Consider the following 22,189-nt stretch of genomic DNA (forward strand, 5'->3'; position numbering starts at 1 on the left):
GATCATCGGCAAGTGTAAGCATAATCATAAAAGAGGTTTTAGCAGTTTGCATGTCTGGAGCATTCAGGTGTGTTAACACAATGTCACAGTCTTCCCACGAGTGGATGTCCCAGCAAATTCAGCCCAAGATCACACAGTGCAATGCTCAGAGTCTGCAGGCTTCAGTTAGCATGTTAAATGTTAAAGTCGATGACAATAAAATTAGAAAAAGACTGAAAATCATGGCTTGTTTGGCTGTGCATAGACAACTTATTTTAAAAACTTTACTTCAGAAACTACATTCAACCACACTTGCTGAATCAGGTTTATAGTAACTGCCATTAGGCAATAAAGACAATATCTTTTAGACCTCATTAACCAACGGGTGACATCACCATGGCTATTATATATAGAACCTGTGCTTTAAACCTCTGATACACTGATGGCAAAAGAGAAAACATTTACAACATTCGAGAAACAGACATGAGACTCCATTCACATCATTTTATTTTAATAGATCTCTATCATATACATACAGTACAATATGCTCAAGACAGATCTTATGGCACATATATTATTGTTGTACATTTTGCAGTCGCTGGTATTGCTGTGAGGTTACAGTAAAGTGACCATTTGAATCTGTTACTTAGGTAGATACAATAGGTGGCTTGACTTCAGTGGGTTAAGAGTAAGGTTGCTACAGCAAAAACACATGCACTGTCAAGTTATATATTCCGCTAGGGGTGGGTCACACATCCAGTTACACAGGCTGACACTTTAAGGGGCGGTGTTGTTGTTTTCCATTTAAACCCCTCGATTGTTGTTGTTGTTGTCTTGGAATACGCTACAACAGTGGCTACTGTGATCCTGGACAGCTACGGGATGAACATGGTTTGGGTTTGCCCCAGTTTTAAATTTTTCTTCCTTCCACTGGACATAGAAACAGGGCCACTTCACTTTAAAAAGCTGCCATTGCACATTTAATAATTTGATTATGTGGCGGTGGAGATTTCTGATCTCTTTAAACAGCTTTAGAGCTCTGGGTTCAACCAAAACCTTGGATATCCAGTAGGAATGACGAACAATGGTGTGTTAGGATCTAGTATTCAGGTTTCTACCGCAATACAACATTACCGTTAATACTACAGGTACAGAGTACTGCTAGGTATATTCACATATGTACAAACTCTGCCGTTCACCTGCAGAGACTTGACGAGCGAGTGTGCATTTCCTTTTCTATAGAGCATGTTCGAGATAGAAAAATAAAACAGTGATAAGACTACAAAATATTGTGTGCCACCGTCATCATTTTCACCCTGTATTGGTCCTTGTTTCAGTGAAAACACTTAACTCTTTCAGTCAAAGCATTAAAATAAAAAAAAGATAAAATGTCCAAAATATAATTTAAAAATTATATTAAAAAACAGCATCAAAACACAACAAAAAGATGATATGTAACATGATACTTTAAAAAAAATCTACAGCTTTCCCTTCGGCTTACCAGAGTGCTGACGGTGTGAATGTTGTGCGCATACGGTATTTAAGAGTGTGAAAGTGTGAGCACCTTCGGTATCATCATTTAAACACACCTGCCGGTTAGGACCTCCCCCCCTTCCGTGTTTTGTTGAATCTGCTGAAAGTGCTTCACATACTTGGCATTGCACCCAGTGTCCTCCGTGGAGACTTATTGTCTCTAAATGTGCAATTTTTGGCATTTGGACCTCCCAGTTATTCACCAATGCGTGTCAAAACAAAAGGGAAGAAATAGAAATGCAAAAACAATGCGCATTCATGTGGTGACATCACTGAAATGAAAGCAGAATAATAATGGTCGCAGGAATATGAGCGGAGGAACATGGGAGGTGTGCTCTAGATGACCTGGCAGCAGCTGTGTGGGGTTGGCGTGCAGAGCAGACCCTCCTTGGGGCTCCGGTGAATGTTGACGGACAGAGTCTTGTCGCTCAGAGGCATCTGCAGCACACGGTTCTTCATGTTTCTGTGGTTTTCCCGGGCCAGGTCCAGCTCTCCCAGCCTCAATCGGCCTGAGCAGGGTCCCTCCAGCAGTGGATCTGCCAGTGCGTCTCCCAGCGGGGGCTGGTGGTACAGGTTGCCCCTGGGCGAGGGGCCACCCAGGAGCGAGACCTTATCTAAACTACCAGTGGATCCGCCCATGCACATTCTCCACATGGGACGGTCCTGGGCATCTCCACCAGCACTGCCGGCACTGCCAGCAGCAACACCTCCGCCACCTCCCCCTCCTCCCCCCGTTAAGTTGTGGAACTGAGAGCTTAGGCACAGGCTCATCAGCTTTAGGCTTTCCACCAGACCGCTGGCAGCCTTGGCTGTGCCTTTACCTTGGCCTGACCCTGATCCAGGACTGGCACAGTTGGAAGGACTGTCCTGTCCTGCCCCCGTTTTCTCTCCATCCTCTTTCCTCCCTCCTCTCTCAACCCCATGTTCATCTAGACTTGCTGTGTCAGGTTTATAGTGACTTTCTGTATCATCATCGCTAGTCTCTGAGCTAGGAGTGAACGTGGCAACTGGTGCCAGTGCACCAACAGTTTTAGGTGAGGACATGAGTGTTGAAGGTGAAGGTATCCTAGAGTTCAGATTGAGGCTGAGGCTGGGTTTGGGCGGGCCAAGTCCCTGCAACTCCCTGCTCTCTTCCTCTTCCTCCTCGTCCTCCTTATCCTCCTCGTGGATCTGGTTGAGAATTGGAGCACTCATACGAGATGTCAGCCGATTACCGGACAAAGACGACGATGAGGAGGAAGCTTTACAACGAAGCACCACTTGAGAAGGCAGTGTACAGGGGGGCAAACATTTGTCTTCTGCCCCATCTTCTTCCTCATCCTCTTCCACGCTGAAAAGGCTGGGACTCCGAGGTTTTCCAGGACCCACTGAAGAAAGAGAGCCCAACCTAAGGGGGTTGGAGTGGGGCTTTGCCAGAGGTCTGAGCCCTCTCTCTTGGTTTTGTTGTGGCGCCTGCTGCTGCTGGCTGGATGCTAGAGTGTGATTTTCCTGCCGCTGGCTGACATCTAGAAGAGCTGTTTTAGGCCTGGGGCCTTTGTGGAGGCTCTCAGCACTACGGGCAGGGGACTGCGGCCCTCCAGGGTGGGAGATAGCTGGACCCCCTAAACCATCGCTGACATCCTGGTGAACATCCACTCTGGTGGGCCAAGACTGCCTGCAAAGGGCCAAATACAATGTTGAGAATTAATAAATTACATACGATTCTTAAGTTATTTCAATGGTGGCAAAAAAATGACATTTACTTTTTTTTTTCAAGAGACAAAAAAACTGATAAATAAATAGAGTAAATACCTAGCTGTAATCAGCTAGAAAGGTTAGCATAAAAACTTATAGCAGCTAGCCTGGTTCTGTATAACATAACTAAAAATATAAAGCTAAATAAAACACTGAAGATTCCTAATAAACCCCCTTATAGCATATATAAGATATATGAAGTACACAAATATACCGTAAGCTACCAATTTATCAAAAGTTAGCAATTTTCTATATTTATAATCTCAAACCAAAGCTATCTGCTAACTGGCTCCAGGCTCTGTGCATTAATTAAAACCTGTGCATGCATTAAAACCATATAAATGTAAAAAAGTGATACCATGTATAAAATGTTGATCTTCAGGTGTTTGTTAATGACTCTCTTCCACCTCGTGTTACTCACTATTTTACGTATTTTAACAGTTTACACCAAGCTAAGCTAACAAGCCGCTAGCTATGCTTCACTGATTTGTTCTGAGACTCAAAGAAAATTTCTCAAAATGCTGAATTATTTACTTCTCTAATGGTAACAGCCACATTATTTTCTCCATTTATCCTACATTAGAATAAGAGTGGTAAATGGCCATGCTGTTAATATTTAATTCTGTTGGAGTGGTTGAATTTAAGTTCAGTGCTATATTGCTAGGAATTTATGAGAGATGGTTGAAGGCACTTTGGGAAATATGATGCTCCTCTCCAACTCTGACTGGCCTTAAAATTGTGATGCAAGACAATAGAGCTAAATATGTCGAATCCACAAAACAAGCAGTGAGATTATTCTTTAATCTATATTACTTTTTTCTTCTAATCTCATTTACTTAATATTTTCATAGAATTATATAAAATTATCTTTATTTTAGAGGTTTAGTGTAACTTCATAGTTAAATCTTCAATGTTAGATTCAGTCTCTCAGAAGAGAAAATAAAAAGACGCTGCTTTTGTTCTGTTGCAGGATATTTCTGGTAGCACATCCCTCACAGTGTTGCTGATCTGCAGCCTCTCTTCTATTCTCAGTGTGTCCTTCAATCCCTGCTGAAAAAAAAAGGGCTCCGTCTGTCCATCCTCTGTCAGACTTGTTTTGCGTAAACTGACAGTACGCAGCACTGCAGAGGCAGCATTCTGTCTGTCTCAGGAAATGTTTGTGTATGTGCGCTGGGGTGTGTGTGTACCTGAATTGGGCCTTGCTGGGGCTGGGTGATCGTGTCTGGCTGTGTTGCTCCTTCTCTTGTCTCTCCCTCAGCATCCTCTCGGCCAGCAGGAAGTAGGTAGCTGTGATGTGATTGTACTGGTTAGACTCCAGAGCCCTGTGACGGAGGAGACAGAAATCAAATTGAGGTCCAAAATGCACAAAAGTATGCACGCGCACACACATATATGGAACACAGATCAATGCCTCACCCCACCCGTGAGTGGAAAAGGGAAGTGACGGGAGTGGAGATTTAATTTGACAGCTCAGGATTGACTGCCAGCTGCTTGTTAATGCCAATTAAACTGCTGAAGACACTCAATTACACTTCAGTGGGACGAGTGAACCATGACGAATTTTCGGAGATTACACAAGATAGAACAGCTTTGCATTGATTTTTACTTATGTGTGATTGTACGAGAGAGGGACACATACTCAGTTATGGCGTCTCTGTCTGCGATGCCCCCAAGCACCATGCGTTGGATGATGGAGCCATGCTCCTCCTCCGACAAGCTGCGATGGGACACCAGAGGAGTAGACAGCTTTGTGGCTGGGGAGGGGTCGACACCTTGAAGCCACTGATGGCTCTCAATCTGCTCTAGGGTCGCTCTCTTCTTGGGGTCTCTCTGCAGCATGTGGCCTATAAGACTGGAGGGAATCACAGTGGAGGTAAGTACTCCTGACACACCAGAGAAACAGCTGGTCGTTGATGTAGGAATGTTTAAAAGGCAGAAACTGGTGTTACGAATGAAATAAGAATGGATGGTAATAGAAAATTTTAATTTATTACAGTTGCAGGGTTTTGTCCAAACCTGGCCATGTTACCGAACAGACTTACAGATGGGACAGAACTAAGGTATCTCATTTGTCTGGTTCTTTATTCTTTTTCTAAGTACTTATTGTTTTTATATGTGTAAAATAGCTCATAACAACAGTAGGCTATTAATCTTTATCAGCTAACCTAACAGCTAACCTCCTGGCACGAGTTCAAGCCTCCAGGCCTGTAATACAAGTAGGTGTACAGCATGCAGAGCTTCCAACAAACTGTGCATGCTGTACACCTACACACGAGTGGAACAGGGTGTTGCCTATTCAGCTGCTAGCCGCACAGCTAACAAACGAGCCAGGATTATGAAGCGATGCGTTTTCTCTTGCAAATTATCAATGCACCTAATCTAGACTGATTAGAAGTTAGCGCTTATGATATCTGACTGCACGTGTTTCTCCTCCAAACAGTAGCAGTACTGAAAGAACCCTGTTTGGGTCTGCATACAAGCTATTTATTTTTTGCACTCTGGCTTAGCAAGATATACTAAATCCACTGGCTAAATCCCCCAAACAAATAGGTAGAAGTGCTGTTTTATCAGGCCCACGTTGGCAATAGATTTGGATGAGGGTTCAAATAAACATCACAAAAACTGGGCTACGTGCCAATATTTGGGGTGCTTTGTGAAAGTCAACCTGACCCAATGAAGCCATGTTCACTAACAGTATGTGTCTGCAAAGCCTCAGCCGTTCAAAATGTATTCTGCAACTATTTCGCCCAGCTCTGCTTTGACTCATCGTTAAACCCTCACAATGTTAAAAATAGAAGTCCAATTTTAAAGGGTGCATTAGATACACTTAACGCAGCACTGCATCTCTGGTGGAGCAGCTGACTGCAGCACTGAGTGAAAGCAGGACAACGAAGGGAGACCGCACCTCTCTCTTTGCTCTCTTTTCTTCACACATCTACGAACATGAAATATGCAGCACCTGCAGAGTACTCTGTCCATCTTTGCAGCTATGTGCGTGCGCTTGTTACTTACTCTCTGCATGCATGGGAGATGTGCGACGGCACCGTGTATTTGCAGTCCATGATCATAGTGAGCGTTTCGCTGTCATTAGCCTCCTGAAAGGGGGGCTGACCACAGACCAGCATGAAGAGGATCACGCCCAGACTCCAGATATCTGCAGAGACACAGAGAGAGAATGTGGTCAGTTTATAATGAACAAGTAAATGGTAAATGGCCTGTATTTATATAGCGCTTTTCTAGTCCCTAAGGACCCCAAAGCGCTTTACATATCCAGTCATCCACCCATTCACGCACACATTCACACACTGGTGATGGTAAGCTACATTGTAGCCACAGCCACCCTGGGGCGCACTGACAGAGGTGAGGCTGCCGGACACTGGCGCCACCAGGCCCTCTGACCACCACCAGTAGGCAACGGGTGAAGTGTCTTGCCCAAGGACACAACGACCGAGACTGTCCAAGCTGGGGCTCGAACCGGCAACCTTCCGATTACAAGGCGAACTCCCAACTCTTGAGCCACGATCGCCCGAAGTCATTACGGTCAGAAAAAAGCTGTTGTCTTTGTAAGAAGGCCAGAAAATAAAGATGACTGATCAACTAAGTGAAGCCCGCATGTTCTGTCTGCTTAGCGACCTAGATAAAGAAGAACCCCCCCCCAAAAAAAAAACAAAAAACAAGAGCTGTCTCTTCCCCAAGTTCAAATGAAGCATGAATCATATTCGATCAGAGCCATTTCCATGAATGTGTGCCAGCTTAGGACACATCTGTCTAACCGAGGATGAAGCTCAGTGCTGCTGCCTGCCGCCAGCGTCATGCTCACACTTACACTGGTGCACGCGCTTCCACACAAACGCGCCGTCCAGGGAAAGTGGGTTAACGTGTTCATCCCTCAAAGCTTCATACAAATGCTAATTTTATGGAACGCTTCTCTTGGTCTGATTCAAAAGAGCAACTTTATTGCTCAGGGCTTCCACTGCTGCTCGGGTCAGCAGGATGGTCCACTGACACACATTCTGCTGTCATATACAGACTGCGAGCAGAGGCTGTGACATAAAAGCAAGCAGACTCGGTCTTAGTCACGGTTTTGACCCATTTTCAGCAAATTTCATAGTAAGCTTTGTCTGCTCTTAAGATTGACTTAAGTAAAAAACACAAAATCCAGGTTTAATTTAGCACCTGTATCATTTCTTAACCATAAAATGATTTAATCACACATCTATAAAATGCATTTGACCATTAAACTAGTTGTGTGCGACACTTCAAATTTTGACATTAATCCGATACCCACAAAATACAGGGCCAGTATTGCCAACACCAAAACTGATACTGATATTTTTAACTTATAAAGTCAGCTTATGTAGGTGAGACCATTGTGTCATGATTAGATGAATCATCATCAATTTGCAATTTTACTGAGGTTTTTACTTTTTACAATAATTCGTTTAAACAACAAAATACACATTTCTGCTTTTCATGCATTTTGAAACTGTGTTTTTTTGGACCTGAAATGTAAATGTGCTGTCTTTAAAGCACTTCGGGTCGACATGTGTTGTTTAAATGTGCAATCAATAGGTTGTAAGTAAAATAGATGTGACAGTCAACACAAAAAGGCATCTTCTCATTTCCAGAAAAAACTAATTTATTAGGTAAACCAAATACTGAACTTGGAGGATAGGATATCAATATGATATCAGTACAATATCAACAGTATTGATACTGTGGATATTTGGATCGATCTGCCCACATCTACATTAAACCCCACAAACATGTTCCATTTTACTTTGAAATAAGTCACATTATGAAAGCTAAAGAGATGCTAGTTAGCATCTGGTTTTCAAACTGAAATAAATTATTTTATGTCACTAGCAACTGTGGAACAAGCTGCAAGCTGTTCGCTCCTTTTAGATTACTTTTTAGACTTTCCTGAGATAAATTTGGGCCCTTGTCAGCTATGAGATACTCTTTGTTCATTAGCTAGTTCATTGTGTTTGTTAGCTAGCTAGGTGCTAATTTTCACTATTAGTGTTTAGGCATTACATCAGTGTTTAGAAGAGTGGTGACCTAAGGAACTTGGAAAGAAAGCAGCTAGGCTTCTTTAAGTTTTGAAGACATTTCACTGCTCAGCCAAGAGACCTCTTCGGTTCTAAAACCAAAAGGTGGAGAGTCTCAGGTATTTAAATCCTAGCAGAGGTCGAAGATGCTATGCAATGTTTCCATTTTTGACCGAGAAGACAAATGGTTTGAAAGAGGAGTAAAGGAGGCTATTTATGACCACTGTGAACAACCATCATTCATCAGTGGGCATGGCTTACAACACCAACTGTCTCCCACCTACAATGGAGTCTTAAAATTCCTTCTCAGGTGCCTCAACCCCCACTCACATCTTGCATTAGCTGATCTAGCTGATCTGTGGTAAAGACCCACAGCTTTTTTCACACCTTGGTTAATGTGATGGCACACATGACTAATAGCGGGACAACCACCACCTAAGGGACAGCCCCCACTAGGGTTTTAATACCTGGGACTCTCCACCATTTGGTTTTAGAACTGAAGAAGCTTCTTGGACAAAACTTAAAGAAGTCCAGTCGTTTTCTTCCCAAGTTCCTTAGACTATCATGACCTGCATGACTGAGAACTTAGACAAGAGTGGTGATGATAAATGTAATAAAACCAGCTTTTGCAGTGCAGTCATTTTGTGAGTTCCTGTGTGACTATATAGCAGGTAGCTAGGTCCTAAACGAGCTTGCTAGCACTCAATCCTCGCGCCCAAATATGCCAATTTCTAGCTAAAAAAAAAGACAAAAAAGCAAACCGTAAAAAGATAATAATTAAAAAAAATTAAAATGGGAGTGCAAAAGCAATGGGTGATGTCGCTGTAGCTATGTCCACCTTTTATATACAGTCCATGGTTTTCTCAAAGGAACAGCACATGGTACAGCATGCTACAATTACTATCTGAACAAAACCTGTGCTCTTCTAACTCGGAAGTTTGAGAAGACCCAAAAAAAGGAGGTAAACAGATTGGAAGTGGGTTTACAGTGCTCGGGACCCCTGGTGATACGTCTTCATATCACTCCAGTTTGCCAGGATACGCAGGAGAGTTCAATCTGGTGGAGTAAATGTGGCAGTTTACTGTGGGTGGTGAGGATTTATTGCTTTGAGGCAGTGAAAGAGTGCTCCATACTGCTGATGGAGGGAGCAAATGCTGCTGCAGCCCCCACTGCCACCTTACCCCCAACCAACGTATCCTAGCAACCGCGACCCTGCTCCCTCATTACTTGCGTCAGCGGTCGGCCAAACTTCCTTCCTCGATAACTTTATTTATAAACCAGATGGCTCACACATCTCTGGATAACACTGTTCGCGTCAGCGCACATCAGCATCTCTCTCGCTAACAACGCCGACTCTTTATTGGTGACAGCTGGCAGTGTAAACATCCTTTCTGCTGCCCTGAACACCGTTTTAACAATGATAACCAACAGGATAACCAGTCCTGTCTTCACCGGGTTAACCCTGAACACTGAGTGGGCCAACTCAAGCATCCTGTCCTACTCATCTTTATACAACATCTTCTTCTAAATCAATCAATCAATCAATCAATAAACATTTCCATTTATGTATGGTCATTAAGCATAGATATGCTTTGAAGTATGCATGTACCCAGAAGAATCACTATTAGGTAAGTTATTTCTTTTTTAGGTGTAGGTTGTGCTTCATGAAGAGGAAGAGGAAATCTACAGTGGGGCAAAAAAGTATTTAGTCAGCCACCGATTGTGCAAGTTCCCCCACCTAAAATGATGACAGAGGTCAGTAATTTGCACCAGAGGTACACTTCAACTGTGAGAGACAGAATGTGAAAAACAAATCCATGAATCCACATGGTAGGATTTGTAAAGAATTTATTTGTAAATCAGGGTGGAAAATAAGTATTTGGTCAATAACAAAAATACAACTCAATACTTTATAACATAAACTTTGTTGGCAATAACAGAGGTCAAACGTTTACTATAGGTCTTTACCAGGTTTGCACACACAGTAGCTGGTATTTTGGCCCATTCCTCCATGCAGATCTTCTCGAGAGCAGTGATGTTTTGGGGCTGTCGCCGAGCAACACGGACTTTCAACTCCCGCCACAGATTTTCTATGGGGTTGAGGTCTGGAGACTGGCTAGGCCACTCCAGGACTTTCAAATGCTTCTTACGGAGCCACTCCTTTGTTGCCCGGGCGGTGTGTTTTGGATCATTGTCATGTTGGAAGACCCAGCCTCGTTTCATCTTCAAAGTTCTCACTGATGGAAGGAGGTTTTGGCTCAAAATCTCACGATACATGGCCCCATTCATTCTGTCCTTAACACGGATCAGTCGTCCTGTCCCCTTGGCAGAAAAACAGCCCCATAGCATGATGTTTCCACCCCCATGCTTCACAGTAGGTATGGTGTTCTTGGGATGCAACTCAGTATTCTTCTTCCTCCAAACACGACGAGTTGAGTTTATACCAAAAAGTTCTACTTTGGTTTCATCTGACCACATGACATTCTCCCAATCCTCTGCTGTATCATCCATGTGCTCTCTGGCAAACTTCAGACGGGCCTGGACATGCACTGGCTTCAGCAGCGGAACACGTCTGGCACTGCGGGATTTGATTCCCTGCCGTTGTAGTGTGTTACTGATGGTGACCTTTGTTACTTTGGTCCCAGCTCTCTGCAGGTCATTCACCAGGTCCCCCCGTGTGGTTCTGGGATCTTTGCTCACCGTTCTCATGATCATTTTGACCCCACGGGATGAGATCTTGCGTGGAGCCCCAGATCGAGGGAGATTATCAGTGGTCTTGTATGTCTTCCATTTTCTGATGATTGCTCCCACAGTTGATTTGTTCACACCAAGCTGCTTGCCTATTGTAGATTCACTCTTCCCAGTCTGGTGCAGGTCTACAATACTTTTCCTGGTGTCCTTCGAAAGCTCTTTGGTCTTGGCCATGGCGGAGTTTGGAGTCTGACTGTTTGAGGCTGTGGACAGGTGTCTTTTATACAGATGATGAGTTCAAACAGGTGCCATTCATACAGGTAACGAGTGGGGGACAGAAAAGCTTCTTACAGAAGACGTTACAGGTCTGTGAGAGCCAGAGATTTTCCTTGTTTGAGGTGACCAAATACTTATTTTCCACCCTGATTTACGAATAAATTCTTTACAAATCCTACCATGTGGATTCATGGATTTTTTTTTCACATTCTGTCTCTCACAGTTGAAGTGTACCTCTGGTGCAAACTACTGACCTCTGTCATCATTTTAGGTGGGGGAACTTGCACAATCGGTGGCTGACTAAATACTTTTTTGCCCCACTGTATATTTAACTTTCCATTTACTGAAGACAAAAAGGAGGGAGCCCACACACCGAAGAATATTTACAGAGAGGACTCATTTGTCCAACAAAATCATTTTAAGTTTTTCATAGAAGAATACAGTTTCGCGCACATATCTGGGTCTCAATTTTCCTTTTAATTTCACTTCTAGTCTGCCATGACCCATTCATTTTTCAACTTAAGGCTGAAATCGCTACACTGAGTGACAAAAACAAGTATTTTAAATACAGAGTGATTGTTAGTTACATTTATACAGCAGTAAGGTTTGATGGGCATTTTCACTATGTTCTGATATTTCATTAAGTGACAAGCAACAATAAACAGCATACTAACCTCTAATGAAAAACTGTGAGAGCTAAGAGATGAAGAAGTTAAATTTGAAGCAATGTGACACCATTTATAAATAATTATAGTTTTTGTGTGGTTTGCTTGAAGCTTGGAGTGTTTGCCTCCTGCAAATTGGCTCCTTCTGCACAATCTGCAGGACTGACTCATGTTTAATCTCAAAATATTTTCAGCACTTCCTGAAAAAAAACAAAAACCAATGCCAAGCAGGCCCGAAGTGAGAAAGCCAGGCGAGGACAGCTTCTTATCTCTGCAACAAACTGGGGCGACCGCCACATGGCAAGTCACCGGAAAAGCTCAGTTGCCCTACAGACTGTCAGCAGGTAGCCTGGCAGCAGTGTAATCCCAGCCCAGGTTTCCTCAAAGACCTGAACGTCAGGACTGCTGGCCTCCATTTAGCCTGTTCGCCCATCAGACAGCACTGCTGATACAATCACACAATATTACATCCCGGCTGGGTGGATAATCCCTGCAATCAAAACATCATCATCTCAGCTGAATGAGCAATAGTGCACAGGCAGTATGCACGGTCCAGAGAACAAACGCACACACGCCGCAAAATGTCCACTAACAAGTGCTCAGACAGGCCCCACACATTCAGCAACTCACACATCATCCATACGAAAACACACACGCGCAGTCAAATAAGACTATTATTGCTTTCAAAATATGGACGCCGCTTGGCACAAAAGAGAGTGAGAGGCAGTGAAGGCAGAGAGAAGAAAATAGCCACTGCAAATCCACTCAGTCAGAAAAACAGAAAATGCTTTTCTCCTGCTCCTGACAGAGAGGCATCTGTAGACAGAGGGACTCCTGATGCCTTTTTCTCGCTCTGTCAGTTTCCCTCTTACTTCCCTTTCTTTCTCTTGCCCTCTTTTCCCTCACTCTGCACAATTATGTTTGATTTGTTTTCCGTTACAATATAATTCAATATCTTAACTGCACCTCAGCAGCAAGAACTGGAAGCACCATTGATGGGAGAGACGATGTTGGGGTGGGGTGTTGGGGGGTGGTGGTGGTGACACTGAGGTGAGTGCGCGCAACAATTACAGAAGAAGAGAGTGCTGAGAAACCAATTTCAGCCCGATCTGATATCAGATTTTGTTATTCACAGAGAGGCAAATGAAAGCAAACTGCAGACAGAAATAAACTGCAGGTGCAGGACTGCAGGGCTGTGGATCATCTCATTTCCAGGCTTCAAGGTATGCTATCATGCTCTGAACTTTGAACAGCTCCTCTCCTTCTATCAGCTGCCTGATAATACCGGCAGTGTGCCAAGCAGGTCTACAGGTTCCTTACAAACCATTGCAGGCCATATAGCTTGGTCAGAGCTATCACAGCTGAGACAGTGATTGAATGTGAATGTGAGCTGCTGCTTGATACAACACTGCACTAACAACTCAGATGGTGTCCTGTTTTAGTAAAGCTAAAGCTGTAGGAACTAAAATAAATCACCACAGATGTACCCCAGCAGCTACTCTCTGTCACTTCTTCAGACTTACCCACAGCAGGAGCGTCGTATTCATCCCCCAGCAGTATTTCAGGCGCTGAGTAGGCCAGTGAGCCGCAGGAGGTGTTTAGTTTTTTCCCAGGTTGAAACCGGTTGCTGAACCCGAAGTCAGTGAGCTTGACGACACCCTGCTTCTCGAAGAACACCACGTTTTCAGGCTTCAGGTCCCTGTGCACCACATGTAGCCGGTGGCAGTAGGAGATGGCATGGACGATTTGGGCAAAGTAACACTTGGCCACCTTAAAGAGGAGAGACAAATGTAAAAAAATACAATAAAAATGCTCCAAAACCCAGAAAACAAACAGCAAACTAAAAAGAAGTTAGCAAGTGTTAGCTTGAGAAAAGTTTGGAATAGATAAAGAGTCAGGATCTGCAGAATTAGAGCGGGAAAATTTGACTCGAACTTGAATATTTAACTCCAACAGAATGCTAATGTTAGTGTGGTGTTTGCAACTTGTTCCTGTTTTTCTGAAGTGGCCAGAAAGTACATGTAGCTAGCTAGCTTAGCAAGAAGACCGGAATAGCTAATCAACGATCGCAGAAACATGGCAAATACTTTGTTTTTCCACTTTTGTTTTCTGATAAAACAGACAACATAACTATTATGCAGTTAGTGAGTTTTAGAGGTGCTTGTATGAAGAATTTTTATTTCCTTTAGGCACGACCCCATCTCTTCTTAAACACGTAAGAAAATATGAAGGGAACTTTGAACAACCAGTGTCAAACATACAGTGATTATTAACAACTATATGTTTTTATAAAAGATTTATTACAAATGTGATTATCATCTTTCTTTCACATGTCACATTGAACATATGTTGCCTGTATGCAATGTTGTGATAAACAAAATTTGCATCTGCAAAGGAATTTTGTTCAACTCGCCGCTAAATATGGAATAACGACCCCTTTTGCCCTCCTTTAGTTACAGTGTTATTGCTTTCAGCATCACTGTTGCTTACTTATGTCTAGAATTTATTAACTTCCAAGTATCTGCATATATAATGCTTCTGGCTACCATTGAACTGTTCTTCACTATATTTCCTCACATTTTTATACTAGCTAGAAATAAACCAAACCAATGCAACCAAATTCTGTTCTTTTAAAAAATGCTTCCCTTCCCATCTCCAGATAAACTAAATTAATGTGTTAAGGTTCTTTCTTCAAGTACCCAAGATCAAGTACAGAAACAAAGAAGTAACTCAAGGTTTGGTAGACTGCATGAAGGACACCTCTGCATGTTCATTAGCCCCACTAACCTCCTCGCTGAGGCCTCCTTCATGTTTCATGATGCAGTCATACATGTCTCCTCCGTCGCCCAGCTCCAAGATGAGGTAGAGCTTTGTGGCTGTATCGATGACCTCGTAGAGGCGTACCACGTTGGGGTGTTGCACCATCTTCATGCATCGCACCTCCTGAAAAAGGTGACCCCGTGCAACCGGGTCCAGCTTCGTCTTATCGATCACCTTCACCGCAACCTGAAAGACAGAAGTTAGAACTGATCAGAACAATAGCAGCGCTGGTAACGTCAGCAGCTGTTGAAGCACTTGCACAGAAACAGTGAGACTGTATTATCTTCACTTAGAGGTGCTTAGTAGAGCTAGTACAGATGTTCTGATGTCCACCAAGAACAGAATCACACTATCAGAAATATTTAGTCTCATCAGTGCTCCCAGTCACCCTTCTTTGGTATGCCTGTTTCTAAGAACAAGGGTGACGTCTTTAAAAGTATTTTTAAACTTTTTTTTCAAAGTGAAGAAATCTAGTAACTGCCAACAAATGATTGAACTTGCATATACGGACTTGGATGAGCATACCTTTTCTCCAGTGAATACATGGCGGGCCAGTTTGACCACAGCAAAGTGTCCACGACCCAACGTCTTGTCCAGGTCGTACAGCCCTGCAATCTTCCCATCATGATGGCGCTTCAGCCCCGCCATGGCGGTTGGCGGATGGGGAGGTCGGAGCTGCCTTCTGTCACCTGCCGGTCTTCGGCTGTCAGTCCTTCATCTTCTCCTGATTAGGCTGAACGTACGTGAGGTTGGTGGTGGTGGTGTTTGAGCTAATTCTGGGCTAACTGTTGATCTCCTTGTGGTAGATTTGATAGCAAGATACTCAACTGGTTGTGGCAAATATTTTGGGTTTTGAGTGCTCCACTCAGTTCAGTCCCACTTCGCTATGATCTGAGGGTGAGAACGGGGAAAACAGTAAGAGATACAAGAAACCAAAACACAGCCACTCATGATAATAGTCACTTACTCTGCTAAACAATGGATCATGAACCTGTCTGATGAACTAATATTTGCTCACCATTACTGCTCATTACTTTGGCATTAGCTGGACCAAGGCACAGTATCATAATAATAATAGCTCGAATTGCAGAGAGTGAGCCAAGAGTCTAAAGTCCAGTTGTTATGTAAGGTTATCTTTAACAGTGCTTGGAGAAAACTTGAAGAGTCGTGGTTTGTCATGCTCAGCATCTCATTGTGCAAAAAAAACAAAACAAAGCATAACTAAAACCAATATCATTAGCTTTGTAGGTATTTGTTCATAAACTAGTGTTGGATAAATTATAACTCTGAACTAAGAGTAACATCAGGGAACAGCAAGCAGAGACCATGAGTGTTCAACAGCCCATCCTATCCAAAACTCTATATTCTATTATAGACTATGGGATTGCTGTCTGCCAGAGTCAGAAAAAAAACTAACAGACTGACATATTTTAAGGTATAACTAAACAGCAAAATCAACTACATTTATAATATCAATTTTTTTTAAAGAGTCTTTATTTGCTATGAAATTTTTAAAAATGAAAACAGAAAATAGCAATAAAATATGGAGAATCCAACACAGTACATTAGGAAATATAGTGACAAGTTTATATTCAGAGAGGATATTTGGAGATTGACTTTTGATCATGTTTTGACTCACATTTGTATGTTACATTCATACATGTAGTTTTTGGCCAACAGACAAACACTACACCTACTCTGAGTTGCATTTACTGTCTCAGTGCTGTGCAGGATAAAAGGCTAGGACATATGCACTGTTATTTTAAGGGCTCAAAAAACTTGTATTATTTTTTATAATTAGGTTATTTCTTTGTTTTGTTTTTCCTTTTACATATTGTAAGAAATTGTGCCTAAAAAGCCAACAAGGAAGTGCCTTAAAGTGGCATTTAATAACCACCAGGGGGGAAACCCAGTGGTTGCAAAAAGACTTCTGGTCCTACAGCAGTCAATGGGGGAAAACTCCCTGAGCCCTGACTTGTGGAAACACTTTTCCTGATTAGTTTAGAGTCTCATTCAAATCCAAATGATCATTAAAATGATCTCATTTAGGTTTTTATCGAGCAACTCCAATGAGAGACTGGACTACAGTAAGTTCATTTTGGAAATCATGATCACAACGGAGGATTGCACATATGTTCTGGGCTGGGTTTCCCAGTCAGATCTTCCAATCCCTAAATTAAAAAACCCAACATGGTTATAGCAAAAATGCTTATTTTGAGACTTTCATTATTTTTCAAACAATATGTTAATTGAGTTTTATATTACAGAACAAGCAAAGAAGAGACTTTAAATTTTAATGGGTTACCTCACGGTAGCGGTGTCCATCTGTTATACTAACCACCAAATTTTTTTTTTTTTACAATTTTACAAACTTCATTAAAGATTAAAGCATCTGCCACATCATTTTCCATCACTCTAGCAAGCCACTCAATTATTTCTCCTGATTCACATTAGCTCAGGAATGATACTGTACAGGCTACATTTTGATTTTCTATCTGTCACCTTTTGCCTGCCCAAGATGACAAACTAAACTAGTTCATCTCAAATTCTGATACGCTTATGTCAGACGCCCCTGCTCCGATTGCCACAAGCTTCTCTCGTCATGCAGTGTGTTGCTTCACGGCCCTGGGTTACGAAACAATGCCTGCAGGGGAGGCATGCCATTCCGCTTCCAAGAACCTGCATACCAGGAGCATGGCGACGACACAAAACACACAATTTGCAGGCCAAGAACATTCCTGTGTACTGATCCTCGCCTAGGTGTGTCCAACTCACCTGAATTTAAAAGACAACACATTTCCAAACAGGTGTTGTCAGGGGACACACCTATCAACTAAATACAGTAAGAAAAGCTAAATAAAAGCCGCTCTAACCTAGTAGCAGTCTGCGGTTGCTTAAATCAGACTATGAAAGCCTAAAACGCTCTTTGGGCTTTTTGGGAGAAATGTACCTGTGAGAAAAGAGTGAGTCATGTTTCTTATAATAGGAGGCTGACATCTTCATCTTTCTGATTTTTCTTTCACTCACACACACAGACGCAAAGTAATATCAACAGAGCTGAACTCTTTGCCTCTTTGACAACGACAACATGTAGGTGTTAATGCTTCAAGACACTGAAGAAAAGAAAGGAGACACACAGACACACACACAGTCCTCTCAAGAGCGCACACACTGATGCACTCGTCTGATGATAGGGCAAGTTAGGTGAGGTCAATGTGCGTTGCTGTGTGCTGATAAGCAAACCTGGGCGTTGACATTAGCCCATCTAAATCTAGACCTCATGTTTATCTCAGCAGACTGAGACCAGTCTAACGCCTGGTGATGGAAACAACAACAAGGTACAAAAATGCACTTTTGGTGAAGTTTGCTCTCTTTTTTTTATTTTGTTTGTTTTTTTTTTTAACAACAAAGCCAGCCATCCCTCTAGTCTCTGCGACATGTGAACATACTGTACAACTGTATACCAGTCATGCATGCAAAGACATTGGTTGTGTAACCGGTCCAAGGTGATGGTGGAGTATTGATTTACAAGGTTTGCGTGCGGGTGTGTACTTGCGTGCACAAAAGTACACATACGCAGATTATGAGGCCAAGGACCTGTTATAATTGCTGCTCCAGACTCCCAGCCTGTGAGACTTGAGATAAACTGGAAGAGGGTGTGGGGTCATCAAATCTATGGTTAATAGTAAAATCAGTTTCCTGGTACATTTGAATAAAGTATAGACCAATAGGCTAAATATAAGCACCATTGTTCACATGCAAACTCTTTGATAGTAAAGAGTTCCTGCTTCAGGGTCAAAGACACGCAATTTAACCTCCAACGCGGCTCAGATAAATCCCTGACCCTGATGCTCTACTTTATCTGCATTAATTTTCGTTTTTATGTTCCTGCTGTGCCAGTAAATGACAGTGGTTTTATAACAAACTAATACAGAAATAACAGGAACATTAGAGTGCCAGCAATCCCTCATGCATATAAGAAGTACACTACAACACCATGAGCCTCCTTCAGCTCTGTAACCCGCACTTCCATGTCTCCTCTGTATGTTATTGAAGGTGTATAATAAAGTTCCATCCCTGTAAACTAGCTTCCCTATACCACGGGAAACACTTCATGCGCCCCTCACACCGGATTCATCAATCTCAGCGGTTTTCTGTGTTAAAGCTGTTAGATGACCACCCTGCCTTTTATCTCTCACATTTTTATTTTTTTCCTACACCCGCATAGGTGCTACTGCCCATATGGGACCAGCCAACTGTCAACATGCCTGCTGGCTGCATCCACAACAACATGACAGTGCGGAGAAGAGCAGCCTGCGCAAACGGCGCACATACGAGAGGCGAGCGGACACGGGCAGCATGCTAAAATGATACCCGAAAGATGCGCAGTGAGGGGAAAGTGCCCCCCAGCTCAAACCCAAAGGAGGCCCAGCTGACTTAACACACCTTTACTACACAAGACCCCCCCCCCCCTCCTCAAAACACCACCAGCATGCATGCACGCAACTACAGCAGTCCTACTCACCACAGAGGAATCTGAAGCAGCGTCCATTCTGGCACATTTACACCTGCGGGAGCGCGCGGGGCTCCGGACGGTGAGCCGCAAGGTTTTAACGAGACCGCAGTTCAGTGAAAATCCCGGTACCGAAGACAGCACACCGGCCACGGATCATTCCAGCGAGTCCCCGTGTTAATGTGTCACACTGTCAACTCAGGATCTCTCTCCCTCCCCGAGCTTTCAGCTGCGTGAAGTAAACACAGAGGGCAGGCCGATCGAGGGCGTGTGGCTTTCAAAATAAAAGCGTAAAGGAACTAGTGTGGGAAATGTGCGAAAATAGATAAACAAATAATACAGAATTTAAAAAACATATTCAAAAACTGCGGGAAAATAATAATCACTCGGATACATGTATTTAAAATACATTTAATAGTTTCATTAGTTCATTCTCTGACTCTCCCCAGAGATTAATGTGTTTTTTAAATCCCGTCTCATCTTCCCTGAGTCTGGTTCTGCCTGAGGTTTCTTCCTGTTAAACACTGTCCCTTCCCAAGTCCCTTCTGCAAGGGGATCGTTTGATTTTAGGGGTTTCTCACTATTATTGTACCTTACAGTATAAAATACCTCGAGGTGGGTGTTGTTGTGGTTTGGCGCCATATAAGTCAATCTGATTTGAATTGAACTTTCTGGATTTGGCACAGTTTGGGGCTCGAGTGTTTGCAGGTTTTTCTCGCTATTTTTTTTTTTAATTTAAATTTTTTCAAAATCTTACAAAGTTTGATAATATTTTGAGGAAGAAATCTGTATCAGGGCAACTAAACTAGTATATTCACACGGACAAGTCAGCAAACGTGCTTAATCCTTTTGCATTATAGATATGTGACGTACTAAAATGCATGACAACAAAAAATATGTTTTTTTCTTTAAAATTTCACAAAGTATTAAAGAAAAAAATACCATTAACAGAAATCTTTCTTTTTTATTGTCTCCCTTCAGATGTTGAACATTGCCTCCGATTTTTGTTGTTCTAATGGAAATAAAGAGGAAACCTGACGTAAAATGGAGCTTTACGTTGGTTTTATTTTGAAAGACATTAGAGAGCGTTTCCGGTCTTGTTACGGGTAAATGACGGCTCCATGATCACTGCGCATTGGTACCATTCATCTCTGACGTCAGAGCTACGCTCAGAGAAAAGCGTGTTTATCGGGCCCACGATAACAACACTAAATATACTTTATCTCATTTCTTATTAACTGACCTGTGCTCCTGCTCTACAGCCCGGCATTAGTCATTTAACGCTTTCAGGGTGAAATATATCCCGGGATGTTTAATGCGGCTCGGCCCCAAAACAGAACAAAGGCTCGTTATCATCGTTATTTGTGTTTTAATGATACTGTAAAAACCAGAGCAGCTGTGAATCGGACCTCCGATTGCAGGCCTCCTCCAGTCCTCGGGCGCATTATCTCCGTGTCCCTGCTCTGTGCACCCAACCAGCTGGGAGACGTTCAAGCGCGCTGTTATGTAATATTTACAAGCTCCTCTCTGAGGTTTGAAGAGGAACCTGTTTGGCTGATCACAGCATCTCCCAAAATGGTGGCTTATTTCAGCCAGGACTGGGGAGCGCTATAAAAAAGCTCTTTAAAAATAAAAGTAGGGAATCTGTTTCAAAGAATTGGTGCAAAGCTGCTCTGTGCTTTACCACATAATTACCATACTAAACATCTCACAGCTAACAGTTATTTAAACAAATGATTTACTGAGCAAAATGACGCACGTCAGCTTTGCATTTAGTGGCTCAGATTTAAACATCTGAAAAACTATCACTTGTTTTTAAGTAAATATGAAGAGACAAAGAGGCTATGCTCCACTACATCAGCCAAGATTAACCAAGACTGCCATCTAGTGGCCAAGTGACAAAATGGTTCTTGGCGCTCGGTTTTTATGTTTGTTTGGTTTTTTTTGCCTTACACTCCAACGATCACTTTAGCGACACGTTGAGGCTAAATTAGAAAGCACAGAGTAATTAAAAACGGAAGTATTTACGTTAAATGATTAGTTGACTGTCAGTTGTCATATTAAGTGTGGTTGGATAGGTTAACCTTGATCCCAGGTATAATAGATAGCCTATAAGTAAGACATATACAGATTAAAGTACACTGGGCAGAAATGACCTTTTGTACATTTATTACTCTTATAGTGATTACACCAGTGTCGCTGGAATGTTTATAGTTTGTAATACATTGACAGGGATTGTGATGGGCTCCTTATGAGTTATTACACAAACACTTCATTTCCTGCTTTCTGCTTCATTTTTATGCACCACTGTGTATTACAAGTATGTTCCTGCATCAGCTTAATGTAAAACAAACTTAGGCATTGCTCACAGGTCCATATATATTTGACTGTAACAGTTATAGTCCTGCACATCCTGCATTTTGCTCATGTTAACAGTGTTATGACTCCAGCTTGGTTACAGACACAAGCCTGGATATTATGGATCTTTGATCTTTAAAAAAAACATTTTATTTTGAATTCTTAAGTTTAAAGTTTGGTTGTTCATTTCAGTACTTTAAGCATTACTGTAAAGGAGGCCATATGCCCAGATGAAATATTTAATTTAAGGTGGTCAGCACAGATATTAGAATGACAAAAAAAATAACTTTATGAAAGCAGCCAACTCTGTGTTGTAGACATCCCGTCTCAAAGCTTCAAATAAGCTGTGATTACAAATTTTACCCAATACTTTAAGAACATTTACTCTATTACTTTGCTCTATGTTTTTACATCAGTTACTTTTCTGAGTTCACAGAAGCTTTGGAAACTTTAGGGATAATGTCCTCATATCAAAATTTGGGTTTTGGTATTTCTATGTACCAGCAGCTCAGGTTTAAAGGTCTAAAGCAGTTTCAATCTGATGATAAAAGAAGAGAAGACAACAGGAG

At 42.3% G+C, this 22,189-nt stretch overlaps 1 protein-coding gene across 1 annotated transcript; it reads right to left on the reverse strand.

Moving 5' to 3' along the window:
- Positions 1 to 469: 469 nt before the first annotated feature.
- On the reverse strand, positions 470 to 19,510 carry LOC101482807 (SNF-related serine/threonine-protein kinase). Its single transcript, XM_004574335.4, has 8 exons — positions 19,275 to 19,510; positions 15,275 to 15,640; positions 14,717 to 14,935; positions 13,453 to 13,699; positions 6,259 to 6,400; positions 4,886 to 5,098; positions 4,434 to 4,568; positions 470 to 3,166 (listed from the first exon to the last, which is right to left on the reverse strand). Exons 2-8 carry the CDS (start codon positions 15,395 to 15,397, stop codon positions 1,849 to 1,851), a joined length of 2,397 nt encoding a protein of 798 aa, XP_004574392.1. The 5' UTR covers positions 15,398 to 15,640; positions 19,275 to 19,510; the 3' UTR covers positions 470 to 1,848.
- Between the last annotated feature and the right edge of the window lie 2,679 nt (positions 19,511 to 22,189).

This window comes from Maylandia zebra, linkage group LG22 (genome assembly GCF_041146795.1).
Source record: "Maylandia zebra isolate NMK-2024a linkage group LG22, Mzebra_GT3a, whole genome shotgun sequence".
Taxonomy (NCBI): Eukaryota; Metazoa; Chordata; class Actinopteri; order Cichliformes; family Cichlidae; genus Maylandia; species Maylandia zebra.

Bases quoted from the DNA above. Each gene is read 5' to 3' on its own strand.
- LOC101482807 (XM_004574335.4), bottom strand. From the start codon at position 15,397: ATGGCGGGGCTGAAGCGCCATCATGATGGGAAGATTGCAGGGCTGTAC. The intron at 14,936-15,274 runs GTATGCTCATCC...TCTGTCTTTCAG, and splicing joins ATGTATTCACTGGAGAAAAG to GTTGCGGTGAAGGTGATCGA. The intron at 13,700-14,716 runs GTTAGTGGGGCT...CTCCTCTTTAAG, and splicing joins AAGGAGGCCTCAGCGAGGAG to GTGGCCAAGTGTTACTTTGC.